At 41.8% G+C, this 17,643-nt stretch overlaps 1 protein-coding gene across 1 annotated transcript; it reads left to right on the forward strand.

The window, feature by feature from the left end:
• Positions 1-1,514: 1,514 nt before the first annotated feature.
• Positions 1,515-3,771, forward strand: LOC110495166. The gene is made up of 2 exons (XM_036949743.1): positions 1,515-3,076; positions 3,199-3,771. The coding sequence occupies exons 1-2, from the start codon at positions 1,763-1,765 to the stop codon at positions 3,532-3,534; spliced, it is 1,650 nt and encodes a 549-aa protein (XP_036805638.1). The 5' UTR covers positions 1,515-1,762; the 3' UTR covers positions 3,535-3,771.
• Positions 3,772-17,643: the final 13,872 nt, after the last annotated feature.

Consider the following 17,643-nt stretch of genomic DNA (forward strand, 5'->3'; position numbering starts at 1 on the left):
TAATCTGTGATCATTAGGAGCCCCTGCCACATAGGCCTCGTGTCCGACCCGTTGAATTGCTCATCTACTTTGTGCCTATACTTGTGTTTCGCTAAATTGATTGATCTGCGTAGGTCATAATTGTACTGTTTAACCATGCTATTGCCCCCAGTCACCTCGTCGTGTTTATTAGCAGTATCTCTCTCCTTCAGTTTCCCTACAAGGCTGATTCGGGTAAATTCTGAAAGTCACTGTCGGTATCACATCTATGCATTTTTTTTATGAAACTGGTGACTGAATCGGCTTATTCACTGATGTTATCCGCAGAGGCGACCCAGAGCATATTCCAGTCCACATGATCAAAACCGTCTTGGAGTGTGGATTCTGAATGGTCAAACCAACGCTGTGCAGACCTGACCACTGGAACTTTCCTTTTGAGTCTTTGTTTGCAGGTGGCGATAAGCAAAATGGCGTCGTTGTCAGATTTACTGAAAGGAGGACGAGAGACGGCCTTACCTGTTTCTAAAAGACATGTAGCAGTAGTCAAGCCTGCAATTTACACAGGCAGGACAGTCAATGTGTTGGTAATAATTCTGGAGCACGGACCTCAAATTACCTTTTATAATTTTCAAGATATAGGATTTTCATAAGCAAAGTGTCATGTGGCAAGTGACACTTTACTTCTTGAAAGTCCAATATCTGAAAAACGTGACTGCTGACGTGCAAAACATTTTGTGACTGTATCAACAGTGGTATAATGATAAAAAATACCAAAAGATAGTTTTTTCATGGAGTTTTCCTTTAATGTTCAGTTAGGCTATATGTTTTAGTAGGCATACAGACAATATCATTGCGATACAATCTATTTCAATATCTGCCCAAATACAAAAAAAAGATCAGTGGACAAATGGAAAAATACCAAAATATAGTTTTTTTTGTGGATTTTTCCTTGAATAAAGAACAAGTGTAGAACTGACATAAAATGACAGTAAATGGCATCTTCCCGTCTTTATGACGCTGACGTTTTAGAGAATTTCAATTCGTTTCACAAACGAAAATATATCTTATTATTCGGCTGCTTTTACTCCTTAGTATTGTCACGGGCGTCGTCGTGGAAATGACCGGACCAAGGTGCAGCGTGGTGAGCGTACATTTTCCTTTATTTATGTAAACGTCGCCAACGAAACAAAGCCACGACCGTGACGCTTACTAGGGCTATAGTGCCACTAACAAAGATAACTACCTACAAAATACAAAGGAAAAAGGCTGCCTAAGTATGATTCCCAATCAGAGACAACGACAGACAGCTGTCCCTGATTGAGAACCATCACCGGCCAAAACATAGATATAGAAAACATAGAAATATAGAAACTAGAATGCCCACCCTAGTCACACCCTGGCCTACCCAAAATAGAGAATAAAAGCCTCTCTATGGCCAGGGCGTGACAAGTATGGTGACAATGACCATTTTCTAGCATAGTATCGGCCTTTCTCCCCACACCTAATAATATCACATTGAGGGGTGCTGGCCACTGTCTGATGGCTATAGGTGAGAGTCATTAACAATATGAACAATCCATTACTAATTATCCATCTTTAATGTCAATGAAGACGTGGGAGGGGCAATCAATTGTGGGGGCAGTAGTCTAATTATAATATCTAAACCGAAGTGGGTCTGGGTATGGTGTATAAAGTCCCCTCTGGTGGGATCGAATTCAGACGAGTCTTTCTGCAGGAGAAGAGCCGTGCGTGACCTGTAAAAAAGAAGCGTGCGTAATTTACAATGGCGAAATGGGAAATGCGAATGGACGTTCTAAAATGTTTGGCGGTGCTTGAGCTGGATGACATGGATTCAGACGCAAGGGGGGAACTTGATGAGATGTATCAAGAGATCTATGATGATAAATATGGTATTTTTTCAGTAGATTCCGATTCTGACAGTGAGACGTATGAGATCCCTCCCAGGGTGCCAGCGGCACCACAACGCAATCAGCAAAACTCCCGCAGTTGCTACAGTCAACATGGGCGCAAAAAAGCCCCTACGTTGCCCACCGTGGAGCCGTCATCAACTGAGATAGAGAGAGATAATACTGGGGTGGACGGCACAGTTTGGGTGAAACAGCCTGTTGGTAACGCCACGGGTCGATTATTAACACAGAACGACACCAGAGTGGAATCAGGCCCTACACCATTTGCAAAAGACAGAATCGACGGTGCCTACGCCAGCTTTCATTGTTTGTGTGACATGGAGATGTTGCAGCGCATCAGGGACTGTACTGTGGCTGAGGCGCACCGGGTGCAAGGAAAGAATAAAACATGGGACTTGTCTGTGGAGGAATTGGAAGCATTCATTGCGGTCCTTTATGTCCGTGGGCTACACGGCAATAGACGAGCGTCTTTGGATGACTACTGGTCATGTTTAAAATTAGATTTTTTTCGAGACACCATGCAAATGGACCGCTTCACAGAAATCTTGCGGTACCTGCGTTTTGACACCAGAGAGATCAGAAGCCCCCGGACATATTCGAACAAATTCGCCGTGGTCTCAGAAGTTTGGAACGCGTTTGTACGGAACTGTATTGCATGTTACAAGCCAGGGTTGAACATCACTGTTGAGGAGCAACGGTTCCTTTCAAGTGGAGAGGTCATCAAGTTTTCGTTGATCGCTGACGTAGACAGCAAGTACGTGCTAAATGTCATTCCTTATATCGTTCCTTATTCGGGGGAAGATGAATCTCAGAAGCCTGAAAATGTGGCATTGAAGCTTGTGGAACCTTACCTCGGTGCGGGGAGAACGGTCACTACGGACAAGTTCTGCACATCCCTGCCATTAGCAAATAAGTTGATTGCCAACAAAACCAACTTGGTCGGGGCAGTGAGTCATTGCGGACGAGAGCTGCCTCCCGTGATGCGTAATCAGACACAGACAAAGCTATACTCCACTACCGTGCTAAAGCATGACAAAGCAACCCTTACGGTTTACAGAAGTAACCCAAGAAAGAACGTCTGTATTCTGAGCACTATGCACCCGACTGTCGCCATCGGGAACGACCGAACGAGAGAACCGGAGACCGTGACGTTCTATAATAGCAACAGGGTGGGTTTCACATTACGATATTTTAAACGTCATGCCATACACGTGTCATGCACTTGCAGACTACCAAATGGGTTGTTTTTCATTTGGGGATGTAATGCTAATCAATTGTATTCTACCCATAGGTTGATGTAGATACGATGACAAGAGAGCGTACGGTGGAGGTTGTGACAGGGTTGGAGAAAGGAGGTTCACACCGCTGGCCCCTTGCGGTATTCTTCAACCTTCTTGACCTGGCTGCAATCAACGCATATGTTTTGTTCACGCAATGCACCGCTAAGACAGTGCCAACGAGGGATTTCATCATGGATCTGGCATTCGAGCTTCGCGAGAAGCACATGAGGGCCAATGCCGCACCGCCTCCTCCCCTCCCACCCATCCAGGACACAGTCTGTGAAACGAAGACACACAGCAGGGTGCGCAGATCGACACGGAACAAGGCTCCTGAAAGCTGTGGATAGTGCAACGGACTTGCTTGTGGCTCTTGCGCACGCAAATATCCAGAACAACAGAAGACGAGAGATTAATTCATGCGTTAGGCTAAAGGCGCATATCCCAAAGGAGACTCGGTTGTTAATTAACTGGAGTCTTTGTTATAGCATGGATATATTGCCACTAATTCTCCTGTATGCATGTAAAGTTTCAACATTGTGTTTTCACCCTATCAATTGTGTTACAAATAAAATACAGAGACTTGATAACATTGTGTTTTTTTATTCAAAGAAACAAAACAGTTTTTACACGAGTTGTCTATTATCAATTTATAACCACGTATTATGCCAACACGTGTAACCGCTGAAAAGTTGGGTGTTTTAGTGTACTGTAATTCCTCTTCAACGTTTAGTAAATGATTACACCCTATATTATTATACATTAATTGTGTGTTAGAGTGTTGGACTAGTAGGCGAAAGGTTGTAAGATCGACTCCCTGAGCAGACTAAGGCTCAAATCTGTCATTCTGCCCCAGTTAATAACCCACTCTTTTTAGGCCGTAATTGAAAATCAGAATTTGTTCTTACTGACTTGGCTAGTTCAGAAAAAGAAAGCATCTGAGTGAGAGCTGAACATTGCCCCTTTGTCTCTGTATGTGTAGCCCATGTTTCTGATGTTGTCTGGTCCAAAAACAGTACAAAGCACCTTCCTGATATTGAGTTGCCCCCCCCCCCCCCCCCCCAACATTTGCCATCAGATCAGCCTCAATTTGTCAGGGCATGGACACTTCAAGTCTTGAAAAGCATTCCATAGGGATGCTGACCCATGTTGACTCCAAGCTTCCCACAGTTGTGTAAAGTTGTCTGGATGTCTTTGAGTGGTGGACCATTCTTGATACCCACAGAAAACTGTTGAGTGTGAAATACCCAGTAGTTGCGTTGCTTGTTTTGTTTATTTTTAGGCTGGGTTACTGTATAGCACTTTGTGACATCTGCGGATGTTAAAAGGTCTTTATAAATATATTTGATTTATTGATTTATTGACACAAACCATTGTGCCTGGCACGTACTACCATATCCCGGTCAAAGGCACTTAAATATTTTGTCTTGCCCATTCACCCTCTGATGTCACTTTAATAACTTTACCTACATGTACATATTACCTCAATTAACTCGACACCCGTGTCCTCGCACATTGACTCTGTACCGATAATGCCTGTATATAACCCCGCTATTTTTATTTACTGCTGCTCTTGACTTATTTGTTATTCTTATCTCTTATCACACATACACAATCCATGTCTCAATTGTCTCACGGCTAAAAATCCTTCTTTAACATGTCGCCTCCCATTCATCTACACTGATTGGATTTAACATGTGACAACAATAATGGATCAGAACTTTCACCTGGATTCACCTGATTAGTCAATGTCATGGAACGAGGTGGTGTAATATTTTGTACACTCAGTGTATATCGGCATATAGTGAGTTCAGTCGTGGCCAAAAGTTTTGAGAATGACACAAATATTAATTTCCACAAAGTTTGCTGTTTCAGTGGCTTTAGATATTTTTGTCAGATGTTAATATGGAATACTGAAGTATAATTACAAGCGTTTCATAAGTGTCAAAGGCTTTTATTGACAATTACATGAAGTTGATGCAAAGAGTCAATATTTACAGTGTTGAGCCTTCTTTTTCAAGGCCTCTGTAATCTGCCCTGGCATGCTGTCAATTCATTTCTGGGCCACATCCTGACTGATGGCAGCCCATTCTTGCATAATCAATGCTTGGAGTTTGTCAGAATGTGTGAGTTTTTGTTTGTCCATCTGCCTCTTGAGGATTGACCACAAGTTCTCAATGGGGTTAAGGTCTGGGGAGTTTCCTGGCCATGGACCCAAAATATCAATGTTTTGTTCTCCGAGCCACATAGTTATCACTTTGCCTTATGGCAAGGTGCTCCATCATGCTGGAAAAGGCATTGTTTGCCACCAAACTGTTCCTGGATGGTTGGGAGAAGTTGCTCTCAGAGGATGTGTTGGTACCATTCTTTATTCATGGCTGTGTTCTTAGGCAAAATTGTGAGTGAGCCCATTCCCTTGGCTGAGAAGCAACCCCACACATGAATGGTCTCAGGATGCTTTACTGTTGGCATGACACAGGACTGATGGTAGCGCTCACCTTGCCTTCTCCGAAAAAGAAAACAATAAAAACCAAATATGTTCAAAACCTATTAAATATGCTTCTTTAGAGGTTTCTACACAATGTACACTACCGTTCAAATGTTTGGGGTCACTTAGAAATGTCCTTGTTTTTGAAAGAAATGTACATTTTTTGTCCGTTAAATAAGTAATATATCTACATTGTTTATCTTTAAGTGCCTGCAGTCCCTCTTATTTTGACATGCGCTCACAATATATGGCTCTCTGTCCTTTAACTGATGCCCTAGATGTTTCAAGGACCTCAGCTTTCCTGTACCGCTTTAGATACAGTTTGGATAAGACTAACTGTCCCACTCTCATTCCTGATGTGTGTGGATCTACTTTAGCACTACCTACCTTGTCCTGTTGGAAAAGAAGGGATTCCCACATAGGTAATGTTGTAACCGCCTGATGTGCCAGCCCATCAATAACGTGCATACCGCAAAATAGCTCATTGACAAGAGAAAGTCTAGCCTTTTCTGTGTCATCTAAGTCATTGAACCCATCTACAATATCTGGTAATATGTTTGACCTGAACTGGGATAGAATCTCATGAAATGTTTTCTCTACGCTCGCTCTGACACCCATTAAGTTTGTTATTTTTGTAGACATGTCTTTGAAGTGGTGATCGCATACACATGGTGAGCAGATGTTAATGCGAGTGTAGCGAAATGCTTGTGCTTCTAGTTCCGACAGTGAAGTAATATCTAACAAGTAATCTAACAATTTCACAACAACTACCTTATACACACAAGTGTTAAGGGATGAATAAGAATATGTACGTATAAATATATGGATGAGCGATGGCTGTATGGCATAGGCAAGATGCAGTAGATGGTACAAAGTACAGTATATACATATGAGATGAGTAATGTAGGGTATGTAAACATTATATAAAGTGTCATTGTTTAAAGTGACTATACATTTATTACATCCAATTATTAATTATTAAACGGACTAGAGATTTGAGTCTGTATGTTGGCAACAGCCACTCAATGTTACTGATGACTGTTTAACAGTCTGATGGCCTTGAGATAGAAGCTGTTTTTCAGTCTCTCAGTCCCAGCTTCGATGCACCTGTACTGACCTTGCCTTCTGGATGATAGCGGGGCGAACAGGCAGTGGCTCAGGTGGTTGTTGTCCTTGGTGATCTTTTTGGCCGTCCTGTGACATTGGGTGATGTAGATGTCCTGGAGGGCAGGTAGTTTGCCCCCGGTGATGCGTTGTGCAGACCGCACTACCCTCTGGAGAGCCTTACGGTTGTGGACGAAGCAGTTGCTGTACCAGGCTGTGATACAGCCCGACAGGATGCTCTCGATTGTGCATCTGTAAAAGTTTGTGAGTGTTTTCGGGGACAAGCCAAATTTATTCAGTCTGCTATGGTTGAAGAGGCACTGTTGCGCCTTCTTCACCACGCTGTCTGTGTGGGTGGACCATTTCAGTTATGTGTAACGCCTAGGAACTTAAAACTTTCCACCTTCTCCACTTTTCCTGACACCACACTCCGGGGGCCCTTACCTCCTCCCTGTAGGCCGTCTCGTCATTGTTGGTATTCAAGCCTACCACTGTAGTGTTGTCTGCAAACTTGATGATTGAGTTGAAGGCGTGCATGGCCACGGAGTCAAGGGTGAACAGGGAGTACAGGAGAGGGTTGAGAACACACCATTGTGGGGACCCAGTGTTGAGGATCAGCGGGGTGGAGATGTTGTTTCCTACCCTCATCACCTGGGGGCGGCCCGTCAGAATGTCCAGGACCCAGTTGCACAGGGCGGGGTCGAGACCTAGGGTCTCAAGCTTAATGAGGGGTTTGAAGGGTACTATGGTGTTAAATGCTGAGCTGTAATCGATGAACAGCATTCTTACATAGGTATTCCTCTTGCCCAGATGGGTTAGGGCAGTGTGCAGTGTGATTGCGTCGTCTGTGGACATATTGGGGTGGTATGCAAATTGGAGTGTGTCTAGGGTATCAGGTAGGGTGGAGGTGATATGATCCTTGACTAGTCTCTCAAAGCACTTCATGATGACAGAAGTGAGTGCTACAGGGCAATAGTTGTTTAGCTCAGTTACCATGTGGGCACAGCAGACTGGGATAGGGATTGATTGAATATGTCTGTAAACACACCAGCCAGCTGGTCTGCGCATGCTCTGAGGACGAGGCTAGGGATGCCATCTGGGCCGGCAGCCTTGCGAGGGTTAATACGTTTAAATGTTTTACTCGCGTTTGCCACGGTGAAGGAGAGCCCACAGGTTTTGGTAGCGGGCCGTGTCAGTGGCACTGTATTGTCCTCAAAGTGAGCAAAGAAGTTGTTTAATTTGTCTGGGAGGAAGATGCCGGTGTCCAAAACGGGGCTGGTTTTCTTTTTGTAATCCGTGATTGACTGTAGACCCTGCCGCATACGTCTCGTGTTTGAGCTGTTTAATTGCGACTCTACTTTGTCTCTATACTGATGATTATCTTGTTTGATTGCCTTGTGGAGGGAATAGCTATACTGTTTGTATTCAGTCATGTTGCCGGTCACCTTGCCATGATTAAAAGCAATTGTTCACGCTTTCAGTTTTGCGCGAATGCTGCCATCAATCCACGGTTTCTGGTTGGGGAAGGTTTTAATAGTCACCATGGGTACAACATCACTGATGCACTTGCTAATAAAGTCGCTCACCGAGTCAAAGTAAACATCAACGTTGTTGTCTGAAGCTATCCGGAACATATCCCAGTCCATGTGATCGAAGAAATCTTGAAGCTTGGCATCTGATTGGTCGGACCAGCGTTGAACAGATCTGAGCATGGGCGTTTCCTGTTTAAGTTTCTGTCTATAGGCAGAGAGCGGGAGGGGGAGGGCTTTGTATGCGTCGCGGAAGTTAGAGTAGCAATGATCCAGAATGCTGCCAGCTCGAGTTGCGCATTCGATATGCTGATAAAATTTAGGGAGCCTTGTTTTCAGATTAGCTTTGTTAAAATCCCCAGCTACAATAAATGCAGCCTCTGGATATATGGTTTCCAGTTTACATAGAGTCCAGTGAAGTTCTTTCCGTTCTTTCAGGGCCGTCGAGGTGTCTGCTTGGGGGCGGGGGGGATATACACGGCTGTGATTATAATCGAAGAGAATTCTCTTGGTAGATAATGTGGTCAGTGTTTGATTGTAATGAATTCTAGGTCAGGTGAACAAAAGGACCGGAGTTTCTGTATGTTGTTATGATTACACCATAAATCGTTAATCATAAGGTATACACCCCCGCCCTTCTTCTTACCATAGAGATGTTTGTTTCTGTCAGCGCGATGCGTGAAGAAACCGGGTGGCTGTACCGACTCTGATAACATATCCTGAGTGAGCCATGTTTCCATGAAACAGAGAATGTTACAATCTCTGATGTCTCTCTGGAAAGCAACCCTTGCTCGAATTTCGTCTACCTTGTTGTCAAGAGACTGGACATTGGCGAGTAGTATTCTCGGAAGCGGGGAGTGTTGTGCATGCCTACGGAGCCTGACCAGGAGGCCGCTTCGTCTGCCCCTTCTGCGGTGCCGTAGTTCTGGGTCGGCTACTGGGGTTAAATCCATTGTCCTGGGTGGTGGGCCAAACAGAGGATCTGCTTTGGGAAAGTCGTATTCCTGGTCGTAATGTTGGTAACGGGTGGCAGGTAGCCTAGTGGTTAGAGTGTTGGACTAGTAACCAGAAAGTTGCAAGAGCGAATCCCCGAGCTGACAAGGTAAAAACCTGTCGTTCTGCCCCTGAAAAAGGCAGTTAACCCACTGTTCCTAGGCTGTCATTGAAAATAAGAATTTGTTCTAAACTGACTTGCCTAGTTAAATAAAAAATAAGTTGACGTTGCTCTTATATCTAATAGTTCGTCCTGGCTGTATGTAATAAGACTTAAGATTTCCTGGGTAACAATGTAAGAAACAATACTGCATACTTTCCTATGAACGCAAAGCGTGCCTTGCGAAGAACCAGATGCCTGTTGTCTTAAACCTAAATGAGGCCTAGAACTGTCGTGGGGGAGTTGTGTATGCAGGGAGGAAACTGATCTTCTGAAACGTCAGTCTATTGGACTGATTTAGAAACTGCAGTTCATTCATTTTTTTAAACAATCTGATCATACTATCAAAAAATGGCAATACCTAAGGTCACGGGATAAAGTGTATATCCTTACTGAAATAGTAATTACTCAGAAATGCTCAATATAAGATATTTGCTAGTTCATTTAATCAATTACAATCATAAAATAAAACATTTACAGCATAACAATTAAACTGATGGTCCATACGCATATACAAAAAACACCATAGATTGAGTTAATTCTTTATAAAACACTTTCTTTACATAGGTAACATTATTTGAGCCCCCCATATTAGTAAGGATAATCTCTTCTTTCTAATTATTTAAGGCTGGGTAGTGTATCTCGTTGTCATCGATCGCTTGCCCCAAAATACTTTTCTCTTGGAACGCTGAACTCCCCCCATTGTTTTCCTATGAAGGGTCATGCTATTATATTTAGCCAAATATCTCTCATTGCTGCACATCTGAAGTTCGCAAAAGAGCACCTGGATGTTCCACAGCACTACTGGCAAAATATTCTGTGGACAGATGAAACTAAAGATGAAACTCCCATGTTTATCAAGACATTTTGCAGGAGAATGTAAGGCTATCTGTCCGCCAGTTGAAGCTCAACAGAAGTTGGGTGATGCAACAGGACAACGACCCAAAACACAGAAGTAAATCAACAACAGAATGGCTTCAACAGAAGAAAATACGCTTTCTGGAGTAGCCCAGTCAGAGTAGCCCAGTCACCTCAACCCGATTGAGATGCTGTGGCATGACCTCGAGAGCTGCTGTGGCATGACCTCGAGAGCGGAGAGCCGAGAGTATTGCTGAACTGAAACAGTTTTGTAAAATAAACACTTGTGGTAGACTGGAGCCATCAGAGTTAAGTTCACAGCTCTTTCATACTGAGCATTTAGGTGATAATGTCTTACCCTGAAAAGGACCATTGATAAACAGCAGAGCTGTAAAAGATCTACATGTATTTGCACAATCAACTGGTTCAGTGATTTCAATGCAGTCTCACACTCAATTTGCACAAATAACATGCAAATGTGTTGCAGCAGATTTCAAAGCTGTTCAGGTGTCCTCAAATGCACAAAAAGGCACCAAATCAACGCATGTTATCGCACGAATTGCGTGTGAGACTGTGTTGATGGGTAACAGGGTTGACAGTGTCATGAGCCATGTGCTTTGTTTTCCACTGCAAAACACCAGAGCAGAACCAGTTCACCTGCTTTTACAATATGATTTGACAAGATGTTCAAAGAATTACAGAAATAATAGTTTTTCCATATTTAAACGAGAGTTCAGCTCACATCACAGGGTTGACCTTAAACCGGATGGACAAATGTCAATTTATCATTAATCACATTAACCCTTTTCTCAACCAACTGCAGAACATGTTTTGACAGTGGATTTAGAAGTGTATACGAAAAAATTATTCACTTGAGCTTGATTGGTCAACTCCCCCAGCACTCCTGCATTAATTTACACTAGCGGCACCCTGCCCTTAAGGGCGGTATAGATAATTGGAAATGAGTCATTTGATTCGATTCAATTCCCAGTTTCTGTAAATAAAAAATATGTTTATCTGTTTAGATTTTTGTTCTCTGGATGTACCAATATTCGTAAGCATTATACAATCTCCATAGGCCTATTTCCTGTGGGATGGCACATGCTTTCTCTTTCAAAATTCAATGTTGTGACAGGCCTACCATAAACATGTTATCTATTTAAATACAGTATAAAAGTGCTCCAGACAAACTTTTCCCATGGTGCCACGAAGGTTTGCAGTGGTTGGCACCAACCCAAGATTTGGTCCCACCAAAATGAGGTCATTGGCTTCACACAATAGACGCATGAGGAGTAATGTTATACAGTCATTCACAGTGCTATTGAGATGGTTTGATTCAATAAATACATTTCAGAATGGCCAACACTTAATCTAAAATGGCCAAGCAGGAATTATGACAAATATATTTTTTATGTCCAACACTTAAACCAATGCTTGGCATACTTTTTGGTTCGACCATTAGGCATTGTTGCTATGATTTTACTGTACAAATAAGGCTCCAGAATTGCAGAATGGAATTTGTTTACATATTTTTGTTGTGTACAAATATCTATAGGCTAATGAATTTGTGAGTAAGTTCACCATTTGAGGAAGAAGAAACTCAAAACCTATTAGCTAGATCGCTAAATATAATTTCCATCTAGTTAGTTGTGTTATTGGTAAGAGGTTATCTTGTCTTGGGGTCATTATCTTTGTGCATCTGGAACTTTCTCACTCAGGTATATGGAACAAAATACAAAACCTTTGACAAAATGTAAAACACTGAAGAAAATTTGTCCTAGTTGCCTGCTAGACACATTGAAATGGGGGGACTAGATACAGTGCCTTGCGAAAGTATTTGGCCCCCTTGAACTTTGCGAACTTTTGCCACATTTCAGGCTTCAAACATAAAGATATAAAACTGTATTTTTTTGTGAAGAATCAACAACAAGTGGGACACAATCATGAAGTGGAACGACATTTATTGGATATTTCAAACTTTTTTAACAAATCAAAAACTTTGAAAAAAAAATTGGGCGTGCAAAATTATTCAGCCCCTTTACTTTCAGTGCAGCAAACTCTCTCCAGAAGTTCAGTGAGGATCTCTGAATGATCCAATGTTGACCTAAATGACTAATGATGATAAATACAATCCACCTGTGTGTAATCAAGTCTCCGTATAAATGCACCTGCACTGTGATAGTCTCAGAGGTCCGTTAAAAGCGCAGAGAGCATCATGAAGAACAAGGAACACACCAGGCAGGTCCGAGATACTATTGTGAAGAAGTTTAAAGCCGGATTTGGATACAAAAAGATTTGAACATCCCAAGGAGTACTGTGCAAGCGATAATATTGAAATGGAAGGAGTATCAGACCACTGCAAATCTACCAAGACCTGGTCGTCCCTCTAAACTTTCAGCTCATACAAGGAGAAGACTGATCAGAGATGCAGCCAAGAGGCCCATGATCACTCTGGATGAACTGCAGAGATCTACAGCTGAGGTGGGAGACTCTGTCCATAGGACAACAATCAGTTGTATATTGCACAAATCTGGCCTTTATGGAAGAGTGGCAAGAAGAAAGCCATTTCTTAAAGATATCCATAAAAAGTGTTGTTTAAAGTTTGCCACAAGCCACCTGGGAGACACACCAAACATGTAGAAGAAGGTGCTCTGGTCAGATGAAACCAAAATTGAACGACTTACAGCTGTAATCGCAGCAAAAGGTGGCGCTACAAAGTATTAACTTAAGGGGGCTGAATAATTTTGCACGCCCAATTTTTCAGTTTTTGATTTGTTAAAAAACTTTGAAATATCCAATAAATGTTGTTCCACTTCATGATTGTGTCTCACTTGTTGTTGATTCTTCACAAAAAAATACAGTTTAATATCTTTATGTTTGAAGCCTGAAATGTGGCAAAAGGTTGCAAAGTTCAAGGGGGCCGAATACTTTCGCAAGGCACTGTAAATAAAGTGCATAAAGTCAAAATTGCATTCATGTAGCCTTTTATATATATATATATATATATAAAAGTATATCAAATGCAACATGCTGGAGTATATAGCCAAATTAAACGTTTTAGCTTCACTGTCCAAATGAATATGTAGGGGGGTGTATGTCTCAGACTTAAGCCATATGCTGGTCATTAGCATGTCCATACCAGAAAATTCTGTGTCGATGTGATGTTTCGTGTGGTGGAGATAAGGGAAGGGAGGAAGAAGAGAGTGCTGGGGGAGTTGACCAAATCAAGTTTAAGTGAATAATTGTTTCATATCCACTTCTAAATTTACTGTCAAAACATGTTCTGCAGTTGGTTGAGAAAAGGGTTAATGTGATTAATAATGAATTGACATTTGTCCATCCGGTTTAAGGTCAACCCTGTGATGTGAGCTGAACTCTCGTTTTAATATGGAAATACAATTATATTTGGAATTATTTCCCCCCCGAAAGAAACACTGAACATCTTGTCAAATCATATTGTAAAAGCAGGTGAACTGGTTCTGCTCTGGTGTTTTCCAGTGTTTTACACATTTGTATGTTATTTGTGCATATTGAGTGTGAGACAGCACTGAAATCACTGACCCAGTTGATTGTGCAAATACATGTAGATCTTTTACAGCTCTGCTGTTTATCAATGGTCCTTTTCAGGGTAAGACATTATCACCTAAATGCTCAGTATGAAAGAGCTGTGAACTTAACTCTGATGGCACCAGTCTACCACAAGTGTTCCTTTTATTTTCAAGCACCACAGAACATAATGCAGCCATTGTTAGAAATGTGTTCACTTGTACACCACATTGAGAGAGGGTGTGGCATTCACAGGGGAGGACCAAGAGGTTAAACTCAGTCAAACAATGGAGCTGAATGTCAAGTGGCACTCCAGTCTCCTATTCACGTCATCTAACACCTGGTTTACTTAACAAAAGGTACATCTCAGTACATGGTCCAGGTGTGTGTGTGGTGGGGAGAAGGGGGGGGGGGGGTTGCTATTTTGTTCTCTATTGCTCCTCTATGGTTCCTCAAGATAGGAGGGAGGCCGATGACATCAGAGGATTCCCAACAGGACCATCTCATTGAATGCCCTACTCTAGAGGTTTCAAATTAATTCAATGGAGGACATAGTGTCTGCAGGTTTTTGGCTTTTCCTTTGAATTAAGGCCTAGACAAACAGGTGTGGGGAGTTACTAATTTGTCACCTTAATTCATCAGTCAAGTATAAGGGACAAGCGAAAACCCACAGGCACTTGGCTCTCCGGGAATGAGTTTGACACCTGTACCCTACTTCATTGAAGTTGTGTCTAAAAAAAACACTATTTTGCTCAATTTTTTTTGTTTTTTTACACTTTAGTGTGCCCTCTTTACTATATGTATACTTGGGATATTGTGTTTCAACAGTACAATTTCAAAAATAGCTGGAGAACCTCTTGAAATACAAAGAGGAGGAGGAGAACATTGGGGGTTTAGTTAATAAGCAGGTTATGGCAAATACAGCTTTCATCCAGAGTGTTCAATGTTCTCCTTTCTAATTAAAGCATAGACTACCACCTGCTGACTTTTACTACATCCAGAGTTAATATATTTTTGAACACTTCTACATTAATGTGGATGCTACCATGATAACAGGAAATCATAGCCTCCTGAGTGGCTGCATCTCAGTGCTAGAGGTGTCACTACAGACCCTGGTTTGATCCTGGGTTATATCACAACCGGCTGTGATCGGAGTCCCATAAGTATGTACACAATTGGCCCAGCGTCATTAGGGTTTGGCTGGGGTATGCCGTCATTGAAAATAGGAATTTGTTTTTAACTGACTTGCCTACTGAAATAAAGGTTAAATAAACATAAATAAAAAAATGAATGAATAATGGTGAGTGAGAAAGTTAAACAGGCGTAAATATTATACCCCCACCAAAATGCTAACCTCCCGTGTTACTCCCATGGTAATGGTGAGAGGTTATCTTGTCTTGGGTTCATGATCTTTGTGGATCTGTAACTTTCTCACTCAGGTATATGGAACAAAATACTAAACTTTTGACAAAATGTAATACACTCGAAGTAAATGTGTCCTAGTTGCATACTAGACACATTTAAATGGGGGGACTGGATAGATAAAGTGCATTAATTTCTAAATTGCATTCATGTAACATTTGATATCAAATCCAAAATGCTGGAGTATAGAGGCAAATGAAACGTTTTAGCTTCACTGTCCAAATGAATATGTAGGGGTGTGTCTATCTCAGACTTAAGCCATATGCTGGTCATTAGCATGTCCATACCAGAATATTCTGTGTCGATGTGATGTTTCCTGTGGTGGAGATAAGGGAAGGGAGGAAGAAGAGAGGAAGAAGAGGGCAGGTGAGAAGGGGTGGTGATTAAAACTATAATGGCTCAGTAGGCTGATTGCCTTTCATTCATTCATTCATTCATTCATTCATTCAAACCCACTGTAGTCCATTAAAAAGCCATTGGAGACTCTTTCAGCTACCCATACATGGCTTGAATGGATAGAATTTGGTTAGTGATAAGAGAACTAGATTTGTTTAGTTGGTTTAAGTAAAGGACAGTGCACTCTTAGAAACTAGTTTTACCTCGTGAGGTTTGCAGAATCATATTTTCGGGGAAAATAAATACTTTAATTAGAATACCATCAGTCATCTTTATAATGGGGGGTGGAGGGGTACAGTATTAACTCTGAATGTAGCAAAAGTCAGCAGGTGGTAGTCTATGCTTTAATTAGAAAGGAGAACATTGAACCCTCTGGATGAAAGCTGTATTTGCCTTAACCTGCTTATTAACTAAATCCCCAATGTTCTCCTCTTCCTCTTTGTATTTAAAGGGGTCCTCCAGCTATTTCTAAATGTTTCCTGTTGAAACGCAAATTTAAATATCTTAAAGTGAGCACACTAAAGTGTAAAAAACAACAATATTTTGAGCAAAATAGTTTTTTTTTTAGACACAACTGCAAACTTTAATGGAGTAGGGCACAGCTGCCAAAGTACTAATTTCAGGCAAAGATGGAAGGGTTATTTAAGACCAACCATAAGCTGTAACTTGGTTGGTTGTGGCAGACATTTTGCAAGGGTTAACACGTTTGTCAGTATGCAGCCCTCATTGTCCTCTGGGGCTCTCCTTAGCAGCTCAGGGTCGTCGTTGTCCTCGAAACGTGAGAAAAAACACGTTTAGCTCGTCCGGTAGGGCGGTGTTGTTGTCCGCAAAGTGGCTGGCTCTCTTTTTGTAATCTGTGATCATTAGGAGCCCCTGCCACATAGGCCTCGTGTCCGACCCGTTGAATTGCTCATCTACTTTGTGCCTATATTGTGTTTCGCTAAATTGATTGATCTGCGTAGGTCATAATTGTACTGTTTAACCATGCTATTGCCCCCAGTCACCTCGCCGTGTTTATTAGCAGTATCTCTCTCCTTCAGTTTCCCTACAAGGCTGATTCGGGTAAATTCTGAAAGTCACTGTCGGTATCACATCTATGCATTTTTTTTATGAAACTGGTGACTGAATCGGCTTATTCACTGATGTTATCCGCAGAGGCGACCCAGAGCATATTCCAGTCCACATGATCAAAACCGTCTTGGAGTGTGGATTCTGAATGGTCGGACCAACGCTGTGCAGACCTGACCACTGGAACTTTCCTTTTGAGTCTTTGTTTGCAGGCGGCGATAAGCAAAATGGCGTCGTTGTCAGATTTACTGAAAGGAGGACGAGAGACGGCCTTACCTGTTTCTAAAAGACATGTAGCAGTAGTCAAGCCTGCAATTTACAAGGGCAGGACAGTCAATGTGTTGGTAATAATTCTGGAGCGCGGACCTCAAATTACCTTTATAGTTTTCAAGATATAGGATTTTCATAAGCAAAGTGTCATGATGATGTGGCAAGTGACACTTTACTTCTTGAAAGTCCAATATCTGCAAAACGTGACTACTGACGTGCAAAACATTTTGGGACTGTATCAACAGTGTTATAATGATAAATAATACCAAAAGATAGTTTTTTCATGGAGTTTTCCTTTAATGTTCAGTTAGGCTATATGTTTTAGTAGGCATACAGACAATATCATTGCGATACAATCTATTTCAATATCTGCCCAAATACAAAAAAAAGATCAGTGGACAAATGGAAAAAATACCAAAATATAGTTTTTGGGGGGGGATTTTTCCTTGAATAAAGAACAAGTGTAGAACTGACATAACATGACAGTAAATGGCATCTTCCCGTCTTTATGACGCTGACGTTTTAGAGAATTTCAATTCGTTTCACAAACGAAAATATATCTTATTATTCGGCTGCTTTTACTCCTTAGTATTGTCACGTGCGTCGTCGTGGAAATGACCGGACC

Source organism: Oncorhynchus mykiss, chromosome 17 (genome assembly GCF_013265735.2).
Source record: "Oncorhynchus mykiss isolate Arlee chromosome 17, USDA_OmykA_1.1, whole genome shotgun sequence".
Lineage (NCBI taxonomy): Eukaryota > Metazoa > Chordata > Actinopteri > Salmoniformes > Salmonidae > Oncorhynchus > Oncorhynchus mykiss.

Bases quoted from the DNA above. Each gene is read 5' to 3' on its own strand.
- LOC110495166 (XM_036949743.1), top strand. From the start codon at position 1,763: ATGGCGAAATGGGAAATGCGAATGGACGTTCTAAAATGTTTGGCGGTG. The intron at 3,077-3,198 runs GTGGGTTTCACA...TTCTACCCATAG, and splicing joins CGTTCTATAATAGCAACAGG to GTTGATGTAGATACGATGAC.